The following is a 20,087-nucleotide window of genomic DNA, read 5'->3' as shown; positions in this document are numbered from 1 at the left end:
ACAATAATAGACCCTACATGAACTTGCGTGTGAGTCACTGACCCTTACCTGCTGAGAGTCCCAGCGTCCCTGCCAGGTGACTGTCTTCTTCACAAATGTATGTGATGCAAATATGGCATGCCGGAGCCCCTTTCCGAATAACAGAGTCAAGCAGAGCTCGGGCCTTATCCATGACCGTAGCATTTTCACGTTTTACTTTCTCCATTTCTTCCTGGTTCAGCACCCTTGTCTCTAATAATTCATCCAGTAAGCCATTTATTGTGCCTTCACCCATGGAACGGATTAACAGCTTTCTCTTCTCCTTCAGGACCTTGTCTGTTTGGAGCACAAGGATTTCTCACATCATAAAGACAGCCTTATATTCCTCTCATGTAATCAACAGAAAGTGACCTCACTTAGATTTCATCAGTGAAATGTCCCCCTCCTCGAAGTTGGGTAATCCATCTTCTTACTGTATCGCTGCCCTACTTGTTTCCCTCAATAGTCTCCATACATGTGCGTGGAGTGGCCTGAAGACTGAATTTACCATTTACATTAGTCCCTGGAAAGCAGAGATCATCCTCTTGTGTCCCGTGTTTATTTAACTCTGATTAATAAAGTAATGAAACAGAAATAGCCCATTTCATTTAGGAATCACTGCTGCTAGTACTCCTCCTGTGCCAATTCTGTACCCTCTGTCAGACTTTCAACATGTAAGTAAGAGTTTAATTAAGATTGCAAAATGACAGCAGGCTGCCCCTAAAGCCTCGGTTCCTTTCTGGGCTTGCTTTTCCTTTCTAAAGACTGCAAGTGTCTTCTACTTTCTTCTCTCCTCACTCTCCACCCTCTCCCTCATTTCTGTTCACCTAAACTTCCCCAGATACTAATTTTGGCTTTCAGAAAAGCCAGTGCCTTCCAAAATTCTTTCTTCCCAGGGACCTCTTCTTAGAACAGTGAAAGACTCACCGGCCATGGCTTTTCTCTCCTACCCTTCTTGTGTGGGCTGAAACTGAAAGCATGCTTCACCTGCCTTTTTGGCAGAGCGTGTACACTATTGAGAAACAACCACTGCACATGCATATGCGTATCTTTTTTTTTTTTTTTTTTGCCAGCAAAAAAAAGAATCAGATTCCTGAACTGTAGACTGCATCAGAGAGTGTATCCTTGTGGAATTTTCTTCACCAACCCTTGGAACAGGTCAGGGTAGGAGGGGAATGGGGCTTGGAGAATAAGACAAGAATGACAAAGTATGTGTACAATTAAACTCACACAGTGAAGAGTTTCTCATTCATTAGAAAACTTGATGGAGAAAAGTAACACAACCTTTAGAGAATTTGAACCACTTCTGTCCCGGGCCCAAGTCACAGGTCTGGGGAAGGTCATAGGAAATGTATGTTCCTGTGAAGCAATTTTGCTTTAAGAGAAATGTATGAACCTGTGAAGTAATTTTGCTTTAAGAAATGAACATATTTTTTACCATAATTAAAGTTTTTCTTATTTAATGTCCTTCCTTTTCAGAGGGCTTTCCCCCCCGCCCCGCCGATACAGGATTTTTACTCTGTCACCCATACTGGAGTGCAGTGGCGCTGGCATGGATCACAGCAGTCTCCACCTCCCAGACTCAGATGATCCCCTTAGCTCTGCCTCTCAAGTAGCTGGGAACACAGACACGTGCCACCATGGCTGGATCATATTTGTATCTTTCTAAAGACAGGGTCTTCCTTTGTTTCCTAGGCTAGTTTTTATATCATGCACTCAAGCGATTCACCCACCTTGGCCTCCCAAAGTGCTGGGATTACAGATATGAGCCACCCACCCATCCTGGCTGGCTTTCTTTTGAGGGACATTGCACCATAGAGGCTCAGAGCATAGGCTCTGGACTCAGAATGTTGAACTTAGCATTTTAAACTTCATTTCGTGGGTAAGAAATTGAACTCCCCTATGCATTGGTTCCTCTGTCTGTAAAATAATTTTATTAACAGTATGTACCTACGCAGTTTTGAGCATTAAGTGAGAGAAAGTGTAAAAACTGCACGGAACATTGCCTGGCAAATGGTAAGCAGATAATGAGTGATATTACTATAATTAATACAAATATTTTGCATTAGAAAAAATCAAGGATAATGATTTGCTGATTATCCAGCTAAGTTTACCTTTTGTTAGACTCCTCAAGCAGTGCATCTAGTCATTCACTTAACAAATATATATGAATGATATGGTTCTAGGAGCCAGGAGTTCAGTCAAAACATATCATGGTTGTTTCCCCCTTGTTCTCACATACAAGAGGAGAAGACAAACATGAAGCCTAGTATGTAGTATGTAACTGGAATATTCAGAATGTGCAAATATGGCAAGTGATGAGAAGAATAAGAAATTAATTGGAGAAATGGGAGACAAAATATTTTAGGAGTCATGAAAACTATGGAGAGTAGCCAGGGAAGGCCAGAAGAGGGCTCTGTCTTGCAAGCACATGTTCAGTTGATCACTCCAGAAATAAACTCAATGTGGCCAATTAATTTTATGAACCTCTTTGATGCAAGATGGTCTAATAAGAAAATGCAGACAGCACTTTACGTTTATCAATTTCTTTAACAAAAATTTTCTTGTGTTATTACCTTGTTATCTTTAGAGAATAAGGATGAGGAGTTACAAAAACATCCACCTTTTGACATGTGGGCCACCAGCTTTACTTCCTGTGCTCTAGGCGATGAGCTAAATGTGTTTGGTTAGAGTAGAATGCACTGTGTAGGAGGGCAATGACGTGGCTTTTAATCTAAGGGGTTTCTTATTTTTTAAAAATCTTTACTTTATCAATGACTTAATCCAATTGCAGCAAAATCTCGTGCTCCTTGCCATGGGAGGATTTGTAATATGAAAGAAAGCAGAAATTACCTGTGCATTGCTTCTCTTACATTCATTTACTTTTAAATGTTTACTGATTCTTTTATTTTCTCTATTAACTTAAGGATTTCACACATGGTTTTCTCCCCAAGCCAGAGCCATGAACCACTGAGTTAAAGTATGCTAAAGTGGCATCCAGAGCACAGAAACCATGACTAGACCATTTATCTGGGGATGCAGAAATACGAGCCATGAGTCTCATGTCCTGGGAAGCTAAACATGGAGCCACTAGATTGCAAGGGCCCACTGGTTCCTCAAAAATGAAGATGTTAAAAACTGACAGCAACTCAATATCTAATTCAGGAGCAAAGGAAATAATTTATGCTATACACATACACTGAAATACGATTCAGTCATAAAAGAAAAAACTAATAAATGCAATAACATGGATGAAAACCTTATGCTTTCATGACGAGTGAAAGAAGTCATGTACAAAGGAACACATATCCTGTGATTCCAACTAAATAAAGTTTAGATTCGAAATAACTAGCATATAGTGATTAAAAAATTTAATCACTGCTTATCTTAGGAGGAAGTGGCAGGAGATTGAGGACGAAGGGCATGACAGAACTTTCTGGGGTGACAAAATCGGTCAAAGTTTCTATCTTTACTTTGGCAATGACCTAATCCATTTGCAGCACAATCTTGTGCTCCTTGCCACTGGGAGGATTTGCAGCATGGACGAAAGCAGAAATTGGCTGTAAATCACTTCTCTTCCATTCATTTGCTTTTAAATTTATTTATTGATTCATTTATTTCCTCTATTAACTTAAGGATTTCACGAAGGTTTCTCCCCCAGCCAGAGCCATGAACCACTGAGTTGAAGCATGCCAAAGAGGCATCCAGGACACAGAAGCTAGACTATGACTAGAAGCTAGGCTCATATCTGGGAATGTAGAACCATGAGTCTTGAGTCTCATGTCCTGGGAAGCTAAACATTGAGCCACTAGAGTGCAAGGGCCCACTGTTTCCTCAAAAATGAAGATGTCAAAAACTAGAAACAACTCAATAACCAGTTCAGTAGCATAAGTAAACAATTTTTGTGCTATACACATCCACTGAATACTGTTCAGTCATAAAAGGGAAATATTACTAAGACATGCAATAGCATGGATGAAAAAATTTCTGCATTCATTACGAGTGAAAGAAGTCATATACGAAGGAGCACATACCCTGTTATTCCAATTATATGAAGTTATAGTTTAGAAAAAAAAAAACTAATATATAGTGAGAGAAATTCAATGACTACTTATCTGAGGAGGAAGTGGAAAGAGCTTTAGAACAAAGGGCATGACAAAACTTTCTGGGGTGACAAAATTGGTATGCCTATTGATTAGGAAGTTATTATACTAAATATCCTCGTGTCTTTAATAACTAATTTGTATTCTTAAAAGGGGCATATTTTCTTTTATGTAAATTATACTAAAATAACATTAAAATCTTGAAATGAAAAACGTCTGTTGTAGTAATAATATACTGATTTGAAAAAGATTTTTTAAATCTTGATTTCAGGACACACTCAATTCTCCACAAATTAGTCATAATTCTGGTAAGAGGAAGCACTTCTTATAGTGATTGAACTGTAATTACCCGCCACCCATGTTGAATGGAGATAGATAGACAGAGGAGAGATAACTTACAGGAACCAATTTATTGACTGAAATATGTACCTGGAAAATAGCATTGCATAAGGAAAATTGTTTTAAAATAAATGAATGTAGCAATTCTACTATAAGTAATATGTAAAATGTGCATATTGATTTAAAAATCCTTCTATGAGTATGAAGTCTGTGAAGCAATGTTATTTTAAATGACACAGTAGGTACTATAAGAACCTCTGATATAGAAGACAGAAAATTCCTGTGCTTGGGTTTTGGCCATCCCATTTCCAAGCCTTAGAACATCATATACCCTTGCAGTTTATCCAGCTCCTCTTCTTATTTATATTTGTGGACTATCTGCACATTTTGAGTAATACAACTTACAGCACTAGTCAACTATAACACGCTATTTTATTTTTTATTTGTCTAAAACCTTCCTCCTATCTGCATAGCTTATCAGCGTGGACTTTGGAATCTAATAGTCTGAGGTCAATTTCTGTTTATGAGCTATTGGATTTTGGACAAGTTATTTAACATCTCTCAGTTTCTGTGTTCTCATGTACAGGAGGGACCTCCTAATCATTCTTACCTTCTAGGATGCAATGTCAGGTGTAGAGAGCATGCTACAGTACCTCTCATTTATGGTAGTCATGACCTATAGAACAGAAGCAAGGTCATGTATAAATGGTTAAGTACTTGTAAATTTTTCATATGCTTTATTTTAATATGTTAAATAAGCATTAATTTCATTTTATGAATAGGAAAACCAGGTAAAAAGTTGTTTCAAAGCCTTGGTAAGCACAAGTTGGAGAATTGGGTGAGAAACCAGCCTACCTTGTCACTCATTACTTGTTCTATGTGATGTGCTTCTCTCCACCTGGACACTATACTGGGAAATCTGAAGTAAATAAGCAGACACAAGGTGTGTCAGTGGGAAATAAATTCTGAGTAAAATGCATCTAGACTATGATAATTTATAACCGCCAGCCCCAGTATGCTGTTTAAACTGATGAGACGGGCAATAGAAAACCATTGCAGCTTCCTAGGTAGGAGAGTCACGTTAACATGCTTCTGAAGTAACTATTTCATATTGAGTGCTTAACAAGGCCCAGGCCCGCTAATAGATACTTCATCAATATTTGTTCCTCTTGTTGAACCATTTAAAAATATTGGTACTTGGACTAACCACAGATTATGAAATCAAAATCTCATCCTGAGCCTCACCCTTGAGACTCATGCACCACAACATCCAGAATTTAATAGGACATGTTCTTTGAGGCAGGGACTCACAGAAACAGGAACTCTGAGTGGACTGAGTGTTGGGGACAGGAGAAGGGGTAAGAATGTCTGGGAGTTGGTGCTGACTAAAGAAAGAAGCTGCAAAAGAGTAGGAAGGAACTAGTATGAAGCAGTAGAGAGCTTACCTGGACAGGAAGGTGGCCAGGACACGTGTGGTCTCCTTGTGTCAGATTTCTATACATTTCTATACTAACAGGTTAGAAAATAACTGACCCATGGAAACTCTACAACAAAGGCTCATCTTGGAACCAGATAGAGCCAAATCCCTGAGGAGGGATAGACATGGTCTTGGATGTGGTGTATTGCCTAGCAGCAGAAACAGAAGTCATTCTTCTCCTTCAGTTCGCTCAAAATAAAAACTACACTGAGAGATGAACTATATAAATACACTAGAAAGCAAGACACTATAAGGATATATCAACAGAAACAAAAGACTATAAATTTAGATCTTAAAGGACATTGAGATGTTGGACCAACCAAATATCAAATATAGAATGAAAGTGTATGAGAGATTTAAATAAAAGATACAAAAAGTAATTATTATACAATAAGAAATAATTAGAGAAACAATAAAATAGAGCATGTATAAATACAAAAATTAGTTATATTTAATAATGAACAGATTAAAAGACAGACACACAAAGTCTGCGAAAAAGTAAATAATCTGGAAGATACAGAGAAGTACAGCTGAACTTTGAAAAATGCAATGCTTAGAGGCGCTGACTCCCACACACAGTTGAAAATCTGCATATAACTTTTGACTGTCCCCAAACTTAAGTAGTAATGGCCTGCTATTGAAGGGAAGCCTTAACAGTAACAAAAACCACTGATTAACAAATATTTTGTAAGTTATATATATCATATGCTGCTATATAAAGTAAGCTAAAGTAAAGAAAATGTTGTTAGGAAAATCATAAGGAAGAGAAAATATATGTACTATTGATTAATTGGGAGTGGATCATCATAAGGTCTTCATCCTCATCGTCTTCACATTGAGGAAGTGGAAGACCTGGAGGAAGAGGAAGGCTTAGTCTTGCAGTCTGGTGGGTGGCAGAGGTGGAAGAAGAAGAAGAGATGGAACAGGAGACAGAAGGGGCAGGCAAACTGAGTGTATCTTTGTGGAAATACATAGTTATTTCTGTATGACTTTCTTTTCTTTTTCATTTCCTTAAATTTTTCTCTAGACACTACCAATCTTTCAACATTTCATTTAGTTTCAGTGTTGATATCATAGAATGGTCTTTGTTGTAGAACAGGTCAAAAGCTTCTTTGAATAATTGGAATCTTTCTGCCAGGTTATAATGCCAATTTATGCTCTGGCACTGCTTCTTCTATATCTTCTTCCTCATCATTTGGAAGTGGTTCAGAAGCACTCATCTCTTTCAAGTCATCTTCTGTTACTTTCTCTGATGTGCAGTTAGCTCTTGAATTGTTGTAAGATCCATATCTTAAAACTCTTCACTTTTTTGCCGTATTCACAATCTGTTTCATTATTTTCTTGGTTGGCTTTTTCATAAACCCTGTTGAAGTCATGGACAATTTCTGGACACAGTTTCCTCTAGCGGGAATTTACTGGGGTCTTGCTATGTTGCCTAGGTTGGCCTTAAGCTCCTGGGCTCAAGCAATCCTCCCACCTCAGCCTCTTTAGTAGCTGGGATCATAGGCCAATACCACTGCACCCAAAATCATGGCTTCTACATTTTTAATATCTTTGACGTCATCTTCAGTGGTGTAGCCCTTCCAGACTTTCATGATGCTGTCTCTATAGATGGTCTCTTCCATGGCATTTGCAAATCTTTTCATAGAGTAACCATGTGTAATGAGCATTAAAGTTCCTTCTGACCTCCTGACTTAGAGGCTGAATTAGAATGCTGCACTTAGGGGTGAGTAGACTACTTTGACCCTTCACGTATTTAACCCATGATGTTTTGGGTAACCAGGGGGCATTGTCCAACATCAAAAGAATCATAAAACGCAGTCCCTTATTGGCAAAATATTTCCTGACTTCAGGGACAAAGCATCAGTGGAATCAATAGAGAAAAAGCATTCCCTTTGCCCATGCATTCCTGTTGTACAAACAAAACACTGGCTGCTGATGTTTACCATTTCTGGTCAAAGCTCAGGAGTTAGTAGCTTTATAGATAAAAGCAGTCCTGATAATAAACCTGACTGCATTCTCACAAAACAGTAGAATTAGCTTATCCTTTTTTAATTTAAATCCTGGTGCTTGCTTCTATTTCTTACTAATAAATGTCCTGTTTGGCATTTTTTTCCAGAATAAGACACTGTCATCTGTATTCAAAACCTGTTCCGGTAGTATAGTTTCTCTTCAATGATTTTCTTAACAGTTTATTGGAGCTAATCTGCTGCCTCTTGATAACCAAAAACTGCATCTCCTGATATCTTGACATTTTTAAAGCAAAAGCACTCTAAAATTATCAAATCATCCTTGGCTGTCGTTAAAGCATCAACCTTTAGATCCTTCCCCTTTCTTTTGCTTTAAGTTGTATACAGTGACTTCATTTTTTTCTGGAATCATATTAGAGTTTATAAATATACCTTTCATATAAAAATTCTGCAACCAAATACACACTTCAATTTCAATATAAGGGGACTAAAAATTATTTCACAAAAGCTCAAGGTTTTGGCACTGGCAGGCATAGTGCAGTGATAGCTTTATTATCTCCTTTTATTTTTTTACACTGGTCCTCATTTATCTTGAAATGGTGAGCAGCCCCCAAATCCAGATCTCAATCTAAAGTACATTTCAAACAACGCTACTTTTTCTTGTATTGTCATGACATTGCTTCTTGGGAACATTACACCATCAGCAGTGGCATGTTGTATAGGCCCCCTGTTGTTATTAAAGAATTACAGTACTGCAGTAAATGCAATGAAAAATAAATTAATAACCCAAGGATATTGCTTTTTATAGCAATATGAAATTTACTGGAGATACAAACTGCTGACGTAGAGATAATGAGTGTCACATGACATTTTAAGCAGGTACCAAACTTGAGCTCGCTGAAATAGCAACAGGAAATGGCTATGAAAATACAGGAGTACAGTATGCATTGATAATTTTATGCCATTAGGATTTAATACTGCAACTTCACATTTGTTTACATTTCTGTCAGTTGCAAGTGGGATTATATATTATCTATGTGTACATAATCTTGGATAAACTTTAACTTGCTTTTGTGTATATTTTTACATTTGTGTATATTTTATAATATGGCAGTAAATAATAAAATAGACAAACATCTCCATAAATTTTGTGCATTTTTTTACATACCTAACTAAATTTTTTTAGTTTTTCTAGTGTAGATGGTTTGTGATTTTCTTCAAATTGTAGTAAATCTCCAAAAATTTTTCCAAATGTTTATTTTCAAACAATACATGTATAAGTAGAGTGAGATTTTCAGATCCTTGTTATTCATGGGTTAACAGTAATTTATCTAGATTGCAAAAAAACAGAAATGAGAGGCTGAAAATTCTGAGAGGGCTTCAGAGGTATGAAGGATGAAATGAGAAACTGTAAGATATATCTGATCAAATTACTAGAAAGACAGAAGAGAGAAAATAGAAAAGCCACAATATTTAAAGCAAATTTTTCAGAACTGGGGGAAAATATGTGTTCCCTGATTGAAGAAGCATAATGTATCTCCAATAGGGTAAGTTAAAATAATAACTGCTTTCTAACAGCCCTCTGAGTTCAGCATTGTTATGAGTTCAATTCTGTCCTATAAAAACTTATTGAAGTCCTACCCCCGAGTAACACAGAATGTGCTCTTATTAGGAAATGCAGTCCTTGCAAATATAATCAGTCACAATGAGGTTATTTTGGATTAGTGTAGGGCCATCATCCAGAATAACTCATGTTCATAAAAAAGAAAAGAGGCTCAGGAACAAAGACAGACAGAAAGAGAAACATGTGAAGACACAGACACACAGAGGGAAGGCAACGATATAATGATGTAAGCAGAGAATAGAGTGATGCAGGTCTAAGCAAGGAACACCAAGATTGCTCAAGGCAACCAGTAGTGAGGAGGGAGGCCATGGCCCTACTCTACTAACAGCTTGATTTCAAACTTCTCGCCTCCAGAACTGTGAGAGAATGCATTTCCATTTTAACCTTCCTGTTCGTGGTGATTTGTCATGGCAGCCCTAGGAAATGAATGCAGGTATTATTAGTTCCATTTTGCAGATGAGAAAACAGGTTCTCAGAGAGATTGATGACTTAGCCAATGGAGTGAGAAGAAATCTCTCCTCCTGGATCTATAAGCTGATAATGGAACAACAACCGCACATGCTAGAACAGAAGTAAAAACTGGGGACCCACAGAATCCATCATGAGCTCAGTGATATTTCCTTGGCTTTCTCAGATGTGATTAATCTTGATATTGAATTATTTATCAGAGGTGAAAAACTGTAAGATTTCAAATAAAGGGTTGGATTCCAGGCCTCTGTTGCTTGAATCTCAACATGGAAAGAGTTGCCTGGTACTGAGCCCATGATGATGCATTCATGATGCCTTCTGATTTTTCCTGTGTTCACCTAACCTGATTAACTTAATGTATGTTCTCTGCCAAGTTTATATGGTGTTTGTATTTGTGACCTCTGCCTGGGAGACCTGAGGTCAGACTTTGGAGTCAGTAAATCTTCTTAATGTTATCATTAAAAATTATTATTAATCTCACCAATTTACACTGATGTAATGATTTGTATGATAATTCACTTCGAGTCTCATTCCCCTATCTATCAACTACGTGCCTTGGAGAAATCGTTGGATTAAATTTAATGTCTGAAAACCAATGGTATCTATTGAACAGCACAAATGTAATGTTACCTATTATATCAATATGATTCTTCACATATCTGTAATGCTAGAAAAATATAAGTTACATAAGAGAAAATTCTTCATAAGGAAAAGCAACAGCATTTTTCCACAAGGATTTCAAAACAGTGAGTAAATGTATCTTTTTCAAGGGAGAAGGGAGGGCAAAAGGATGTAACAACTATATTGATTAAGAAAAGAAAGGAAATTTAAGGGACAAATAATGCAACAAGTTTCATAAGAAATGTAGTATGTGGTGTTAATTTTCACGATGGAACTGAGAAAAATCATTGTCATTACATGACACATCACTTCAGCCTGCCTGACTTTAGTGCTGCTACAGTGGGGACTCCCCCCTCATGTGGTTGTTTTCACACCTCAAGCCACTGTGCCTCAGGTTCTTTCTGCTTTGAAGATGGGAGATGTTCATCAAAGGACTGAGGGCTGTTTAGCCGTGCAGATGTGGGTCCAGAATTTTGGGAGAGGGAGGACCTGCTCCTGGGGGCTAATTTCAACCAATGAATGGCATTAGTCAGTTGATGAATGTCTCTAATTCCGCATCTTCTAGTAAGGTAGAATCTACATAATTGTAGAAGATCCTGAAGAAAGATTGGAACCCAGTTTCTCAGAGCAGTGATGAATTCATTATTGCATTTTTTTGGAATATTATCTTTCTTTCATCTCCCTTCCCTACTCCCTCACTTCTGCTTTTTGGAAATCTTTCCAAATAATACCTACACTCAAGGCCCTGACTCCTCTTATTTCATGGTCAACCAAATTGTGTCATTATCATCATCATCATCATCCTCATCACCATTATCATTGTTGCCATCATTATCTTTACTGAGCACTTAAAGTGTGAACAGAACTATAGTTACTTTTCTACATATATCGTGTCATGTAATTCTTAATACATTACAAAATTCCTAGGATTAACTCTCCTCACTGATAAAACTCCGTAGCTAAGTTAATTACACATATAATCACACATCTAATAACAAGTATGGGGCAGAGGTGAATTTGGATAGATTTGCATGCAAATCCATATTAGCTATACTCCCTCAATCCTTTTTAGACAAAGTGCTAGAATCATTTATTTTTGATAGCCTCTGCTTCTTAGAACAACTTCGTCCCTTAGGTTTTAACACCTTGATACTATGCTCCTGAGGTGACTCACCAGACTTACGTCTCAGCACCCTCCACAATGTCTATTCACTAGCTGAGACAAAGCAAGTTAGTGTATAACCTCCATGGATATGTGTGTTTTCTGCCTAGTCACACCACACACTTTTTGATTTGGGGGTTTGGTTTTGTTTTTGTATGAGGGAACTCTACATATTCCTCTGTGATTCTCCCACTACTCTTTGAAAAGAGTATTAAATAAGGGAAACTGCAAATGTTAGGAATAATATATGTAGAATCATCTTTTGTGAGTACACGGAATGTGAGATACCATAGGGCAGAATGCATAAAATCAAATAAAAATTAATGTAAATACTAAGATTCTCATTCAGGCTGTCTAAACATCTTTGCTTAGGTTTGCATATCACATGGTCTCCTGTTTCTTCCATTTCTGGATTTATTGAAGTTTGTGTACTGACAAATCGTAAAAACTGTCTAGGAAATTGCTTCCTCAGGATTGCAGGATAGAAAAAAAAAAATCCTTTCTCCCATGGGCTTTACTAATGATACCATCTGGGGCCAGTAAAGAAGTGTTTTCAGCCATTCCAGTAAGTTCTTCACTCATACGTTTTCCTCTTTCACAGAATGGATTCTTTATATTGCTACCGGTCATGAAAAAGAAGCAAATGTTGGTGAAATCATTCTCTTATTTTCTGTTTTCTCTCATCGTCTCCTTTCTTACCATACATTCTACTGTCCCTCTTTCTCTAGCAAAATGTGATTAGTGACATAAGAGAAAATTTTTCATAAGAAAAAACAACAGTGTATTTCCATGAAGATTTCAAACAAGTGAGTAAATGTATCTATTTCAAGAGAGAGGGGAGGATAAAATGATGTAACAACTATATGGATTAACAAAAGGAAATTTAACGGCATTTCTCTCTCTCTCTCTCTCTCTCTCTCTCTCTCTCTCACACACACACACACACACACACACACAACTTTACTGTTCTACCTTCTCACAAATAGTCAAGGATAATTTCTTTTTCTTAAGAATGCTAATTGAGCACAACAAACCTTGAAAATGAATAAACTGAAGTCATTCTCTAGCAGTAACCATTGGATTCAGTAAACAACACTCAATGACAACAAGGAACTTGAAAATTCCTCATGTTTCCTGCACTAAAGCAACACAACAGTCATCCAATAGCAGTCTTGGATGATGATGAGCTTAAGTTTGTCCATAAAATCAGGAAGAGTTTCAGATTTCTTTTGTTAGAAACATGGTATTGCGGCAAACTTGAAATATCTACTAGATCTCTGACAGTCAAAGTCAGTCCTTACCCCAGCAACATTAAAAATTACCTGTTGCCTGGGGGGGGCGGAGCAAGATGGCCGAATAGGAACAGCTCCAGTCTCCAACTCCCAGCGCGAGCGACACAGAAGACCGGTGATTTCTGCATTTTCAACTGAGGTACTGGGTTCATCTCACTGGGGAGTGCCGGACGATCGGTGCTGGTCAGCTGCTGCGGCCCGACCAGCGAGAGCTGAAGCAGGGCGAGGCATCGCCTCACCTGGGAAGCGCAAGGGGGAAGGGAATCCCTTTTCCTAGCCAGGGGAACTGAGACACACAACACCTGGAAAATCCGGTAACTCCCACCCCAATACTGCGCTTTAAGCAAACAGGCACACCAGGAGATCATATCCCACACCTGGCCAGGAGGGTCCCACGCCCACGGAGCCTCCCTCATTGCTAGCACAGCAGTCTGTGATCTACTGGCAAGGCAGCAGCGAGGCTGGGGGAGGGGCGCCCGCCATTGCTGAGGCTTAAGTAGGTAAACAAAGCTGCTGGGAAGCTCCAACTGGGTGGAGCTCACAGCAGCTCAAGGAAACCTGCCTGTCTCTGTAGACTCCACCTCTGGGGACAGGGCACAGCTACACAACAACAACAACAACAACAAAAAAGTAGCAGAAACCTCTGCAGACGCAAACGACTCTGTCTGACAGCTTTGAAGAGAGCAGTGGATCTCCCAACACGGAGGTTGAGATCTGAGAAGGGACAGACTGCCTGCTCAAGTGGGTCCCTGACCCCTGAGTAGCCTAACTGGGAGACATCCCCCACTAGGGGCAGTCTGACACCCCACACCTCACAGGGTGGAGTACACCCCTGAGAGGAAGCTTCCAAAGCAAGAATCAGACAGGTACACTCGCTGTTCAGCAATATTCTATCTTCTGCAGCCTCTGCTGCTGATATCCAGGCAAACAGGGTCTGGAGTGGACCTCAAGCAATCTCCAACAGACCTACAGCTGAGGGTCCTGACTGTTAGAAGGAAAACTATCAAACAGGAAGGACATCTACACCAAAACCCCATCAGTACATCACCATCATCAAAGACCAGAGGCAGATAAAACCACAAAGATGGGGAAAAAGCAGGGCAGAAAAGCTGGAAATTCAAAAAATAAGAGCGCATCTCCCCCGGCAAAGGAGTGCAGCTCATCGCCAGCAACGGATCAAAGCTGGACGGAGAATGACTTTGACGAGATGAGAGAAGAAGGCTTCAGTCCATCAAATTTCTCAGAGCTAAAGGAGGAATTACATACCCAGCGCAAAGAAACTAAAAATCTTGAAAAAAAAGTGGAAGAATTGATGGCTAGAGTAATTAATGCAGAGAAGGTCCTAAACGAAATGAAAGAGATGAAAAGCATGACACGAGAAATACGTGACAAATGCACAAGCTTCAGTAACCGACTCGATCAACTGGAAGAAAGAGTATCAGCGATTGAGGATCAAATGAACGAAATGAAGCGAGAAGAGAAACCAAAAGAAAAAAGAAGAAAAAGAAATGAACAAAGCCTGCAAGAAGTATGGGATTATGTAAAAAGACCAAATCTACGTCTGATTGGGGTGCCTGAAAGTGAGGGGGAAAATGGAACCAAGTTGGAAAACACTCTTCAGGATATCATCCAGGAGAACTTCCCCAACCTAGTAGGGCAGGCCAACATTCAAATCCAGGAAATACAGAGAACGCCACAAAGATACTCCTCGAGAAGAGCAACTCCAAGACACATAATTGCCAGATTCACCAAAGTTGAAATGAAGGAAAAAATCTTAAGGGCAGCCAGAGAGAAAAGTCGGGTTACCCACAAAGGGAAGCCCATCAGACTAACAGCAGATCTCTCGGCAGAAACTCTACAAGCCAGAAGAGAGTGGGGGCCAATATTCAACATTCTTAAAGAAAAGAATTTTAAACCCAGAATTTCATATCCAGCCAAACTAAGTTTCATAAGTGAAGGAGAAATAAAATCCTTTACAGATAAGCAAATGCTTAGAGATTATGTCACCACTAGGCCTGCCTTACAAGAGACCCTGAAGGAAGCACTCAACATGTAAAGGAACAACCGGTACCAGCCATTGCAAAAACATGCCAAAATGTAAAGACCATCGAGGCTAGAAAGAAACTACATCAACTAACGAGCAAAATAACCAGTTAATATCATAATGGTAGGATCAAGTTCACACATAACAATCTTAACCTTAAATGTAAATGGACTAAATGCTCCAATTCAAAGACACAGACTGGCAAACTGGATAAAGAGTCAAGATCCATCAGTCTGCTGTATTCAGGAGACCCATCTCACATGCAGAGACATACATAGGCTCAAAATAAAGGGATGGAGGAAGATTTACCAAGCAAATGGAGAACAAAAAAAAGCGGGGGTTGCAATACTAGTCTCTGATAAAACAGACTTTAAACCATCAAAGATCAAAAGAGACAAAGAAGGCCATTACATAATGGTAAAGGGATCAATTCAACAGGAAGAGCTAACTATCCTAAATATATATGCACCCAATACAGGAGCACCCAGATTCATAAAGCAAGTCCTTAGAGACTTACAAAGAGACTTAGACTCCCATACAATAATAATGGGAGACTTCAACACTCCACTGTCAACATTAGACAGATCAACGAGACAGAAAGTTAACAAGGATATCCAGGAATTGAACTCATCTCTGCAGCAAGCAGACCTAATAGACATCTATAGAACTCTCCACCCCAAATCAACAGAATATACATTCTTCTCAGCACCACATCGTACTTACTCCAAAATTGACCATATAATTGGAAGTAAAGCACTCCTCAGCAAATGTACAAGAACAGAAATTATAACAAACTGTCTCTCAGACCACAGTGCAATCAAACTAGAACTCAGGACTAAGAAACTCAATCAAAACCGCTCAACTACATGGAAACTGAACAACCTGCTCCTGAATGACTACTGGGTACATAACGAAATGAAGGCAGAAATAAAGATGTTCTTTGAAACCAATGAGAACAAAGATACAACATACCAGAATCTCTGGGACACATTTAAAGCAGTGTGTAGAGGGAAATTTATAGCACTAAATGCCCACAAGAGAAAGCAGGAAAGATCTAAAATTGACACTCTAACATCGCAATTAAAAGAATTAGAGAAGCAAGAGCAAACACATTCGAAAGCTAGCAGAAGGCTAGAAATAACTAAGATCAGAGCAGAACTGAAGGAGATAGAGACACAAAAAACCCTCCAAAAAATCAATGAATCCAGGAGTTGGTTTTTTGAAAAGATCAACAAAATTGACAGACCACTAGCAAGACTAATAAAGAAGAAAAGAGAGAAGAATCAAATCGACGCAATTAAAAATGACAAAGGGGATATCACCACCGACCCCACAGAAATACAAACTACCATCAGAGAATACTATAAACACCTCTACGCAAATAAACTGGAAAACCTAGAAGAAATGGATAATTTCCTGGACACTTACACTCTTCCAAGACTAAACCAGGAAGAAGTTGAATCCCTGAATAGACCAATAGCAGGCTCTGAAATTGAGGCAACAATTAATAGCCTACCAACCAAAAAAAGTCCAGGACCAGATGGATTCACAGCTGAATTCTACCAGAGGTACAAGGAGGAGATGGTACCATTCCTTCTGAAACTATTCCAATCAATAGAAAAAGAGGGAATCCTCCCTAACTCATTTTATGAGGCCAACATCATCCTGATACCAAAGCCTGGCAGAGACACAACAAAAAAAGAGAATTTTAGACCAATATCCCTGATGAACATCGATGCAAAAATCCTCAATAAAATACTGGCAAACCGGATTCAACAACACATCAAAAAGCTTATCCACCATGATCAAGTGGGCTTCATCCCTGGGATGCAAGGCTGGTTCAACATTCGCAAATCAATAAACATAATCCAGCATATAAACAGAACCAAAGACAAGAACCACATGATTATCTCAATAGATGCAGAAAAGGCTTTTGACAAAATTCAACAGCCCTTCATGCTAAAAACGCTCAATAAATTCGATATTGATGGAACGTACCTCAAAATAATAAGAGCTATTTATGACAAACCCACAGCCAATATCATACTGAATGGGCAAAAACTGGAAAAATTCCCTTTGAAAACTGGCACAAGACAGGGATGCCCTCTCTCACCACTCCTATTCAACATAGTGTTGGAAGTTCTGGCTAGGGCAATTAGGCAAGAGAAAGAAATCAAGGGTATTCAGTTAGGAAATGAAGAAGTCAAATTGTCCCTCTTTGCAGATGACATGATTGTATATTTAGAAAACACCATTGTCTCAGCCCAAAATCTCCTTAAGCTGATAAGCAACTTCAGCAAAGTCTCAGGATACAAAATTAATGTGCAAAAATCACAAGCATTCATATACACCAGTAACAGACAAACACAGAGCCAAATCATGAATGAACTTCCATTCACAATTGCTTCAAAGAGAATCAAATACCTAGGAATCCAACTTACAAGGGATGTAAAGGACCTCTTCAAGGAGAACTACAAACCACTGCTCAGTGAAATAAAAGAGGACACAAACAAATGGAAGAACATACCATGCTCATGGATAGGAAGAATCAATATCGTGAAAATGGCCATACTGCCCAAGGTAATTTATAGATTCAATGCCATCCCCATCAAGCTACCAATGAGTTTCTTCACAGAATTGGAAAAAACTGCTTTAAAGTTCATATGGAACCAAAAAAGAGCCCGCATCTCCAAGACAATCCTAAGTCAAAAGAACAAAGCTGGAGGCATCACGCTACCTGACTTCAAACTATACTACAAGGCTACAGTAACCAAAACAGCATGGTACTGGTACCAAAACAGAGATATAGACCAATGGAACAGAACAGAGTCCTCAGAAATAATACCACACATCTACAGCCATCTGATCTTTGACAAACCTGAGAGAAACAAGAAATGGGGAAAGGATTCCCTATTTAATCAATGGTGCTGGGAAAATTGGCTAGCCATAAGTAGAAAGCTGAAACTGGATCCTTTCCTTACGCCTTATACGAAAATTAATTCAAGATGGATTAGAGACTTAAATGTTAGACCTAATACCATAAAAATCCTAGAGGAAAACCTAGGTAGTACCATTCAGGACATAGGCATGGGCAAAGACTTCATGTCTAAAACACCAAAAGCAACGGCAGCAAAAGCCAAAATTGACAAATGGGATCTCATTAAACTAAAGAGCTTCTGCACAGCAAAAGAAACTACCATCAGAGTGAACAGGCAACCTACAGAATGGGAGAACATTTTTGCAATAGACTCATCTGACAAAGGTCTAATATCCAGAACCTACAAAGAACTCAAACAAATTTACAAGAAAAAAACAAACAACCCCATCAAAAAGTGGGCAAAGGATATGAACAGACATTTCTCAAAAGAAGACATTCATACAGCCAACAGACATATGAAAAAATGCTCATCATCACTGGCCATCAGAGAAATGCAAATCAAAACCACAATGAGATACCATCTCACACCAGTTAGAATGGCGATCATTCAAAAGTCAGGAAACAACAGGTGCTGGAGAGGATGTGGAGAAATAGGAACACTTTTACACTGTTGGTGGGATTGTAAACTAGTTCAACCATTATGGAAAACAGTATGGCGATTCCTCAAGGATCTAGAACTAGATGTACCATATGACCCAGCCATCCCATTACTGGGTATATACCCAAAGGATTATAAATTATGCTGCTATAAAGACACATGCACACGTATGTTTATTGCAGCACTATTCACAATAGCAAAGACTTGGAATCAACCCAAATGTCCATCAGTGACAGACTGGATTAAGAAAATGTGGCACATATACACCATGGAATACTATGCAGCCATAAAAAAGGATGAGTTAGTGTCCTTTGTAGGGACATGGATGCAGCTGGAAACCATCATTCTTAGCAAACTATCACAAGAACAGAAAACCAAACACCGCATGTTCTCACTCATAGGTGGGAACTGAACAGTGAGATCACTTGGACTCAGGAAGGGGAACATCACACACCGGGGCCTATCATGGGGAGGGGGGAGGGGGGAGGGATTGCATTGGGAGTTATACCTGATGTAAATGACGAGTTGATGGGTGCAGCACAGCAATATGGCACAAGTATACATATGTAACAAACCTGCACATTATGCACATGTACCCTACAACTTAAAGTATAATAATAATAAATAAATTTTAAAAAAAATTACCTGTTGCTTAATAGAAATGCAGAACCTCAGGCTCCATCCAGATCTGGTGAATCTGAGTTGGCGTTTTAACAAGATCACCAGGTTTTATTGTTGGTTGGTTTGTTTGTTTATTAAGCTTCAAAACACTGCTCTAAATACTTCAACCAACTAACACCCTCTAAGATATCACAAAATGCAAATACGAAAATAGTTACCAATAACAATCCAAGGTTCTGGGCAGGCACCAAATGGTTTACCACTAAAGTTTTGTCTTGAAAAGATTCCAAAGCCACTGAATTTGGATTCAGCTGAAGTATAGTTTACTCCGTAAGCCCAACTGAAAAAAAATAAGAGCATTAAATTAGTAAATCCTCTCTTTTAACCTCAAGGCTCCACTTACCCACTCCTCATGGACAATTTTATTGACCGTTAAGATAAACTGTCAATTTGTTTTTTATTTTCTTGGAATACAGAAAGAGATAAAAAGAGGATGGCAAATTTGATTCTAGTCAAGAAAGGCTGGATTGTTATCTCCTGCAGAAATGAAAAAATAAAAATAAAAAAGGAGACTTTGGGAAAAACTGCTTTAAGCCATTTCCTGAAATCACAACTGCCTTATTATGTACATTATTATTCTCTAATCACCAAATGTATGTTTGTTCAAGAGAGGTAAGAAATTGCAAGGAGATGTTAACGGTGGTGTGCGGCAATATTATCCCCAGACGATTAGAAATGGTCAACAAATATTGGCATAGGTGGTGGTGGGTATTGTGCTTGAATCTCTGGGTGGTTGACGACAAATTTTAGAC

The 20,087-nt window shown here is 38.7% G+C and overlaps 1 protein-coding gene across 5 annotated transcripts in view; it reads right to left on the bottom strand.

The window, feature by feature from the left end:
* Nucleotides 1–19,829, bottom strand: part of LOC101008696 (caspase-1-like) — a 39,227-nt gene extending 19,398 nt beyond the window's left edge. For 2 of the 5 annotated variants that reach the window (XM_009187184.3, XM_021926492.2), the window contains exons 1-2: nucleotides 946–1,052; nucleotides 49–315 (exon numbers count right to left, since the gene is read on the bottom strand). In XM_009187184.3, the coding sequence (XP_009185448.2) occupies nucleotides 49–315; nucleotides 946–952 (274 nt within the window). In that variant the 5' untranslated portion in view covers nucleotides 953–1,052. Of the gene's footprint in view, nucleotides 1–48; nucleotides 316–945; nucleotides 1,054–5,070; nucleotides 5,152–5,315; nucleotides 5,380–19,493 lie in introns of those variants that run through there. The other 3 variants (XM_031653001.1, XM_031653002.1, XM_031653003.1) reach the window with 3 other exon arrangements.
* Between the last annotated feature and the right edge of the window lie 258 nt (nucleotides 19,830–20,087).

The sequence above is a fragment of the Papio anubis genome, chromosome 12, assembly GCF_008728515.1.
Source record: "Papio anubis isolate 15944 chromosome 12, Panubis1.0, whole genome shotgun sequence".
Lineage (NCBI taxonomy): Eukaryota > Metazoa > Chordata > Mammalia > Primates > Cercopithecidae > Papio > Papio anubis.
This window is presented reverse-complemented; position numbering and strand designations above follow the sequence as displayed.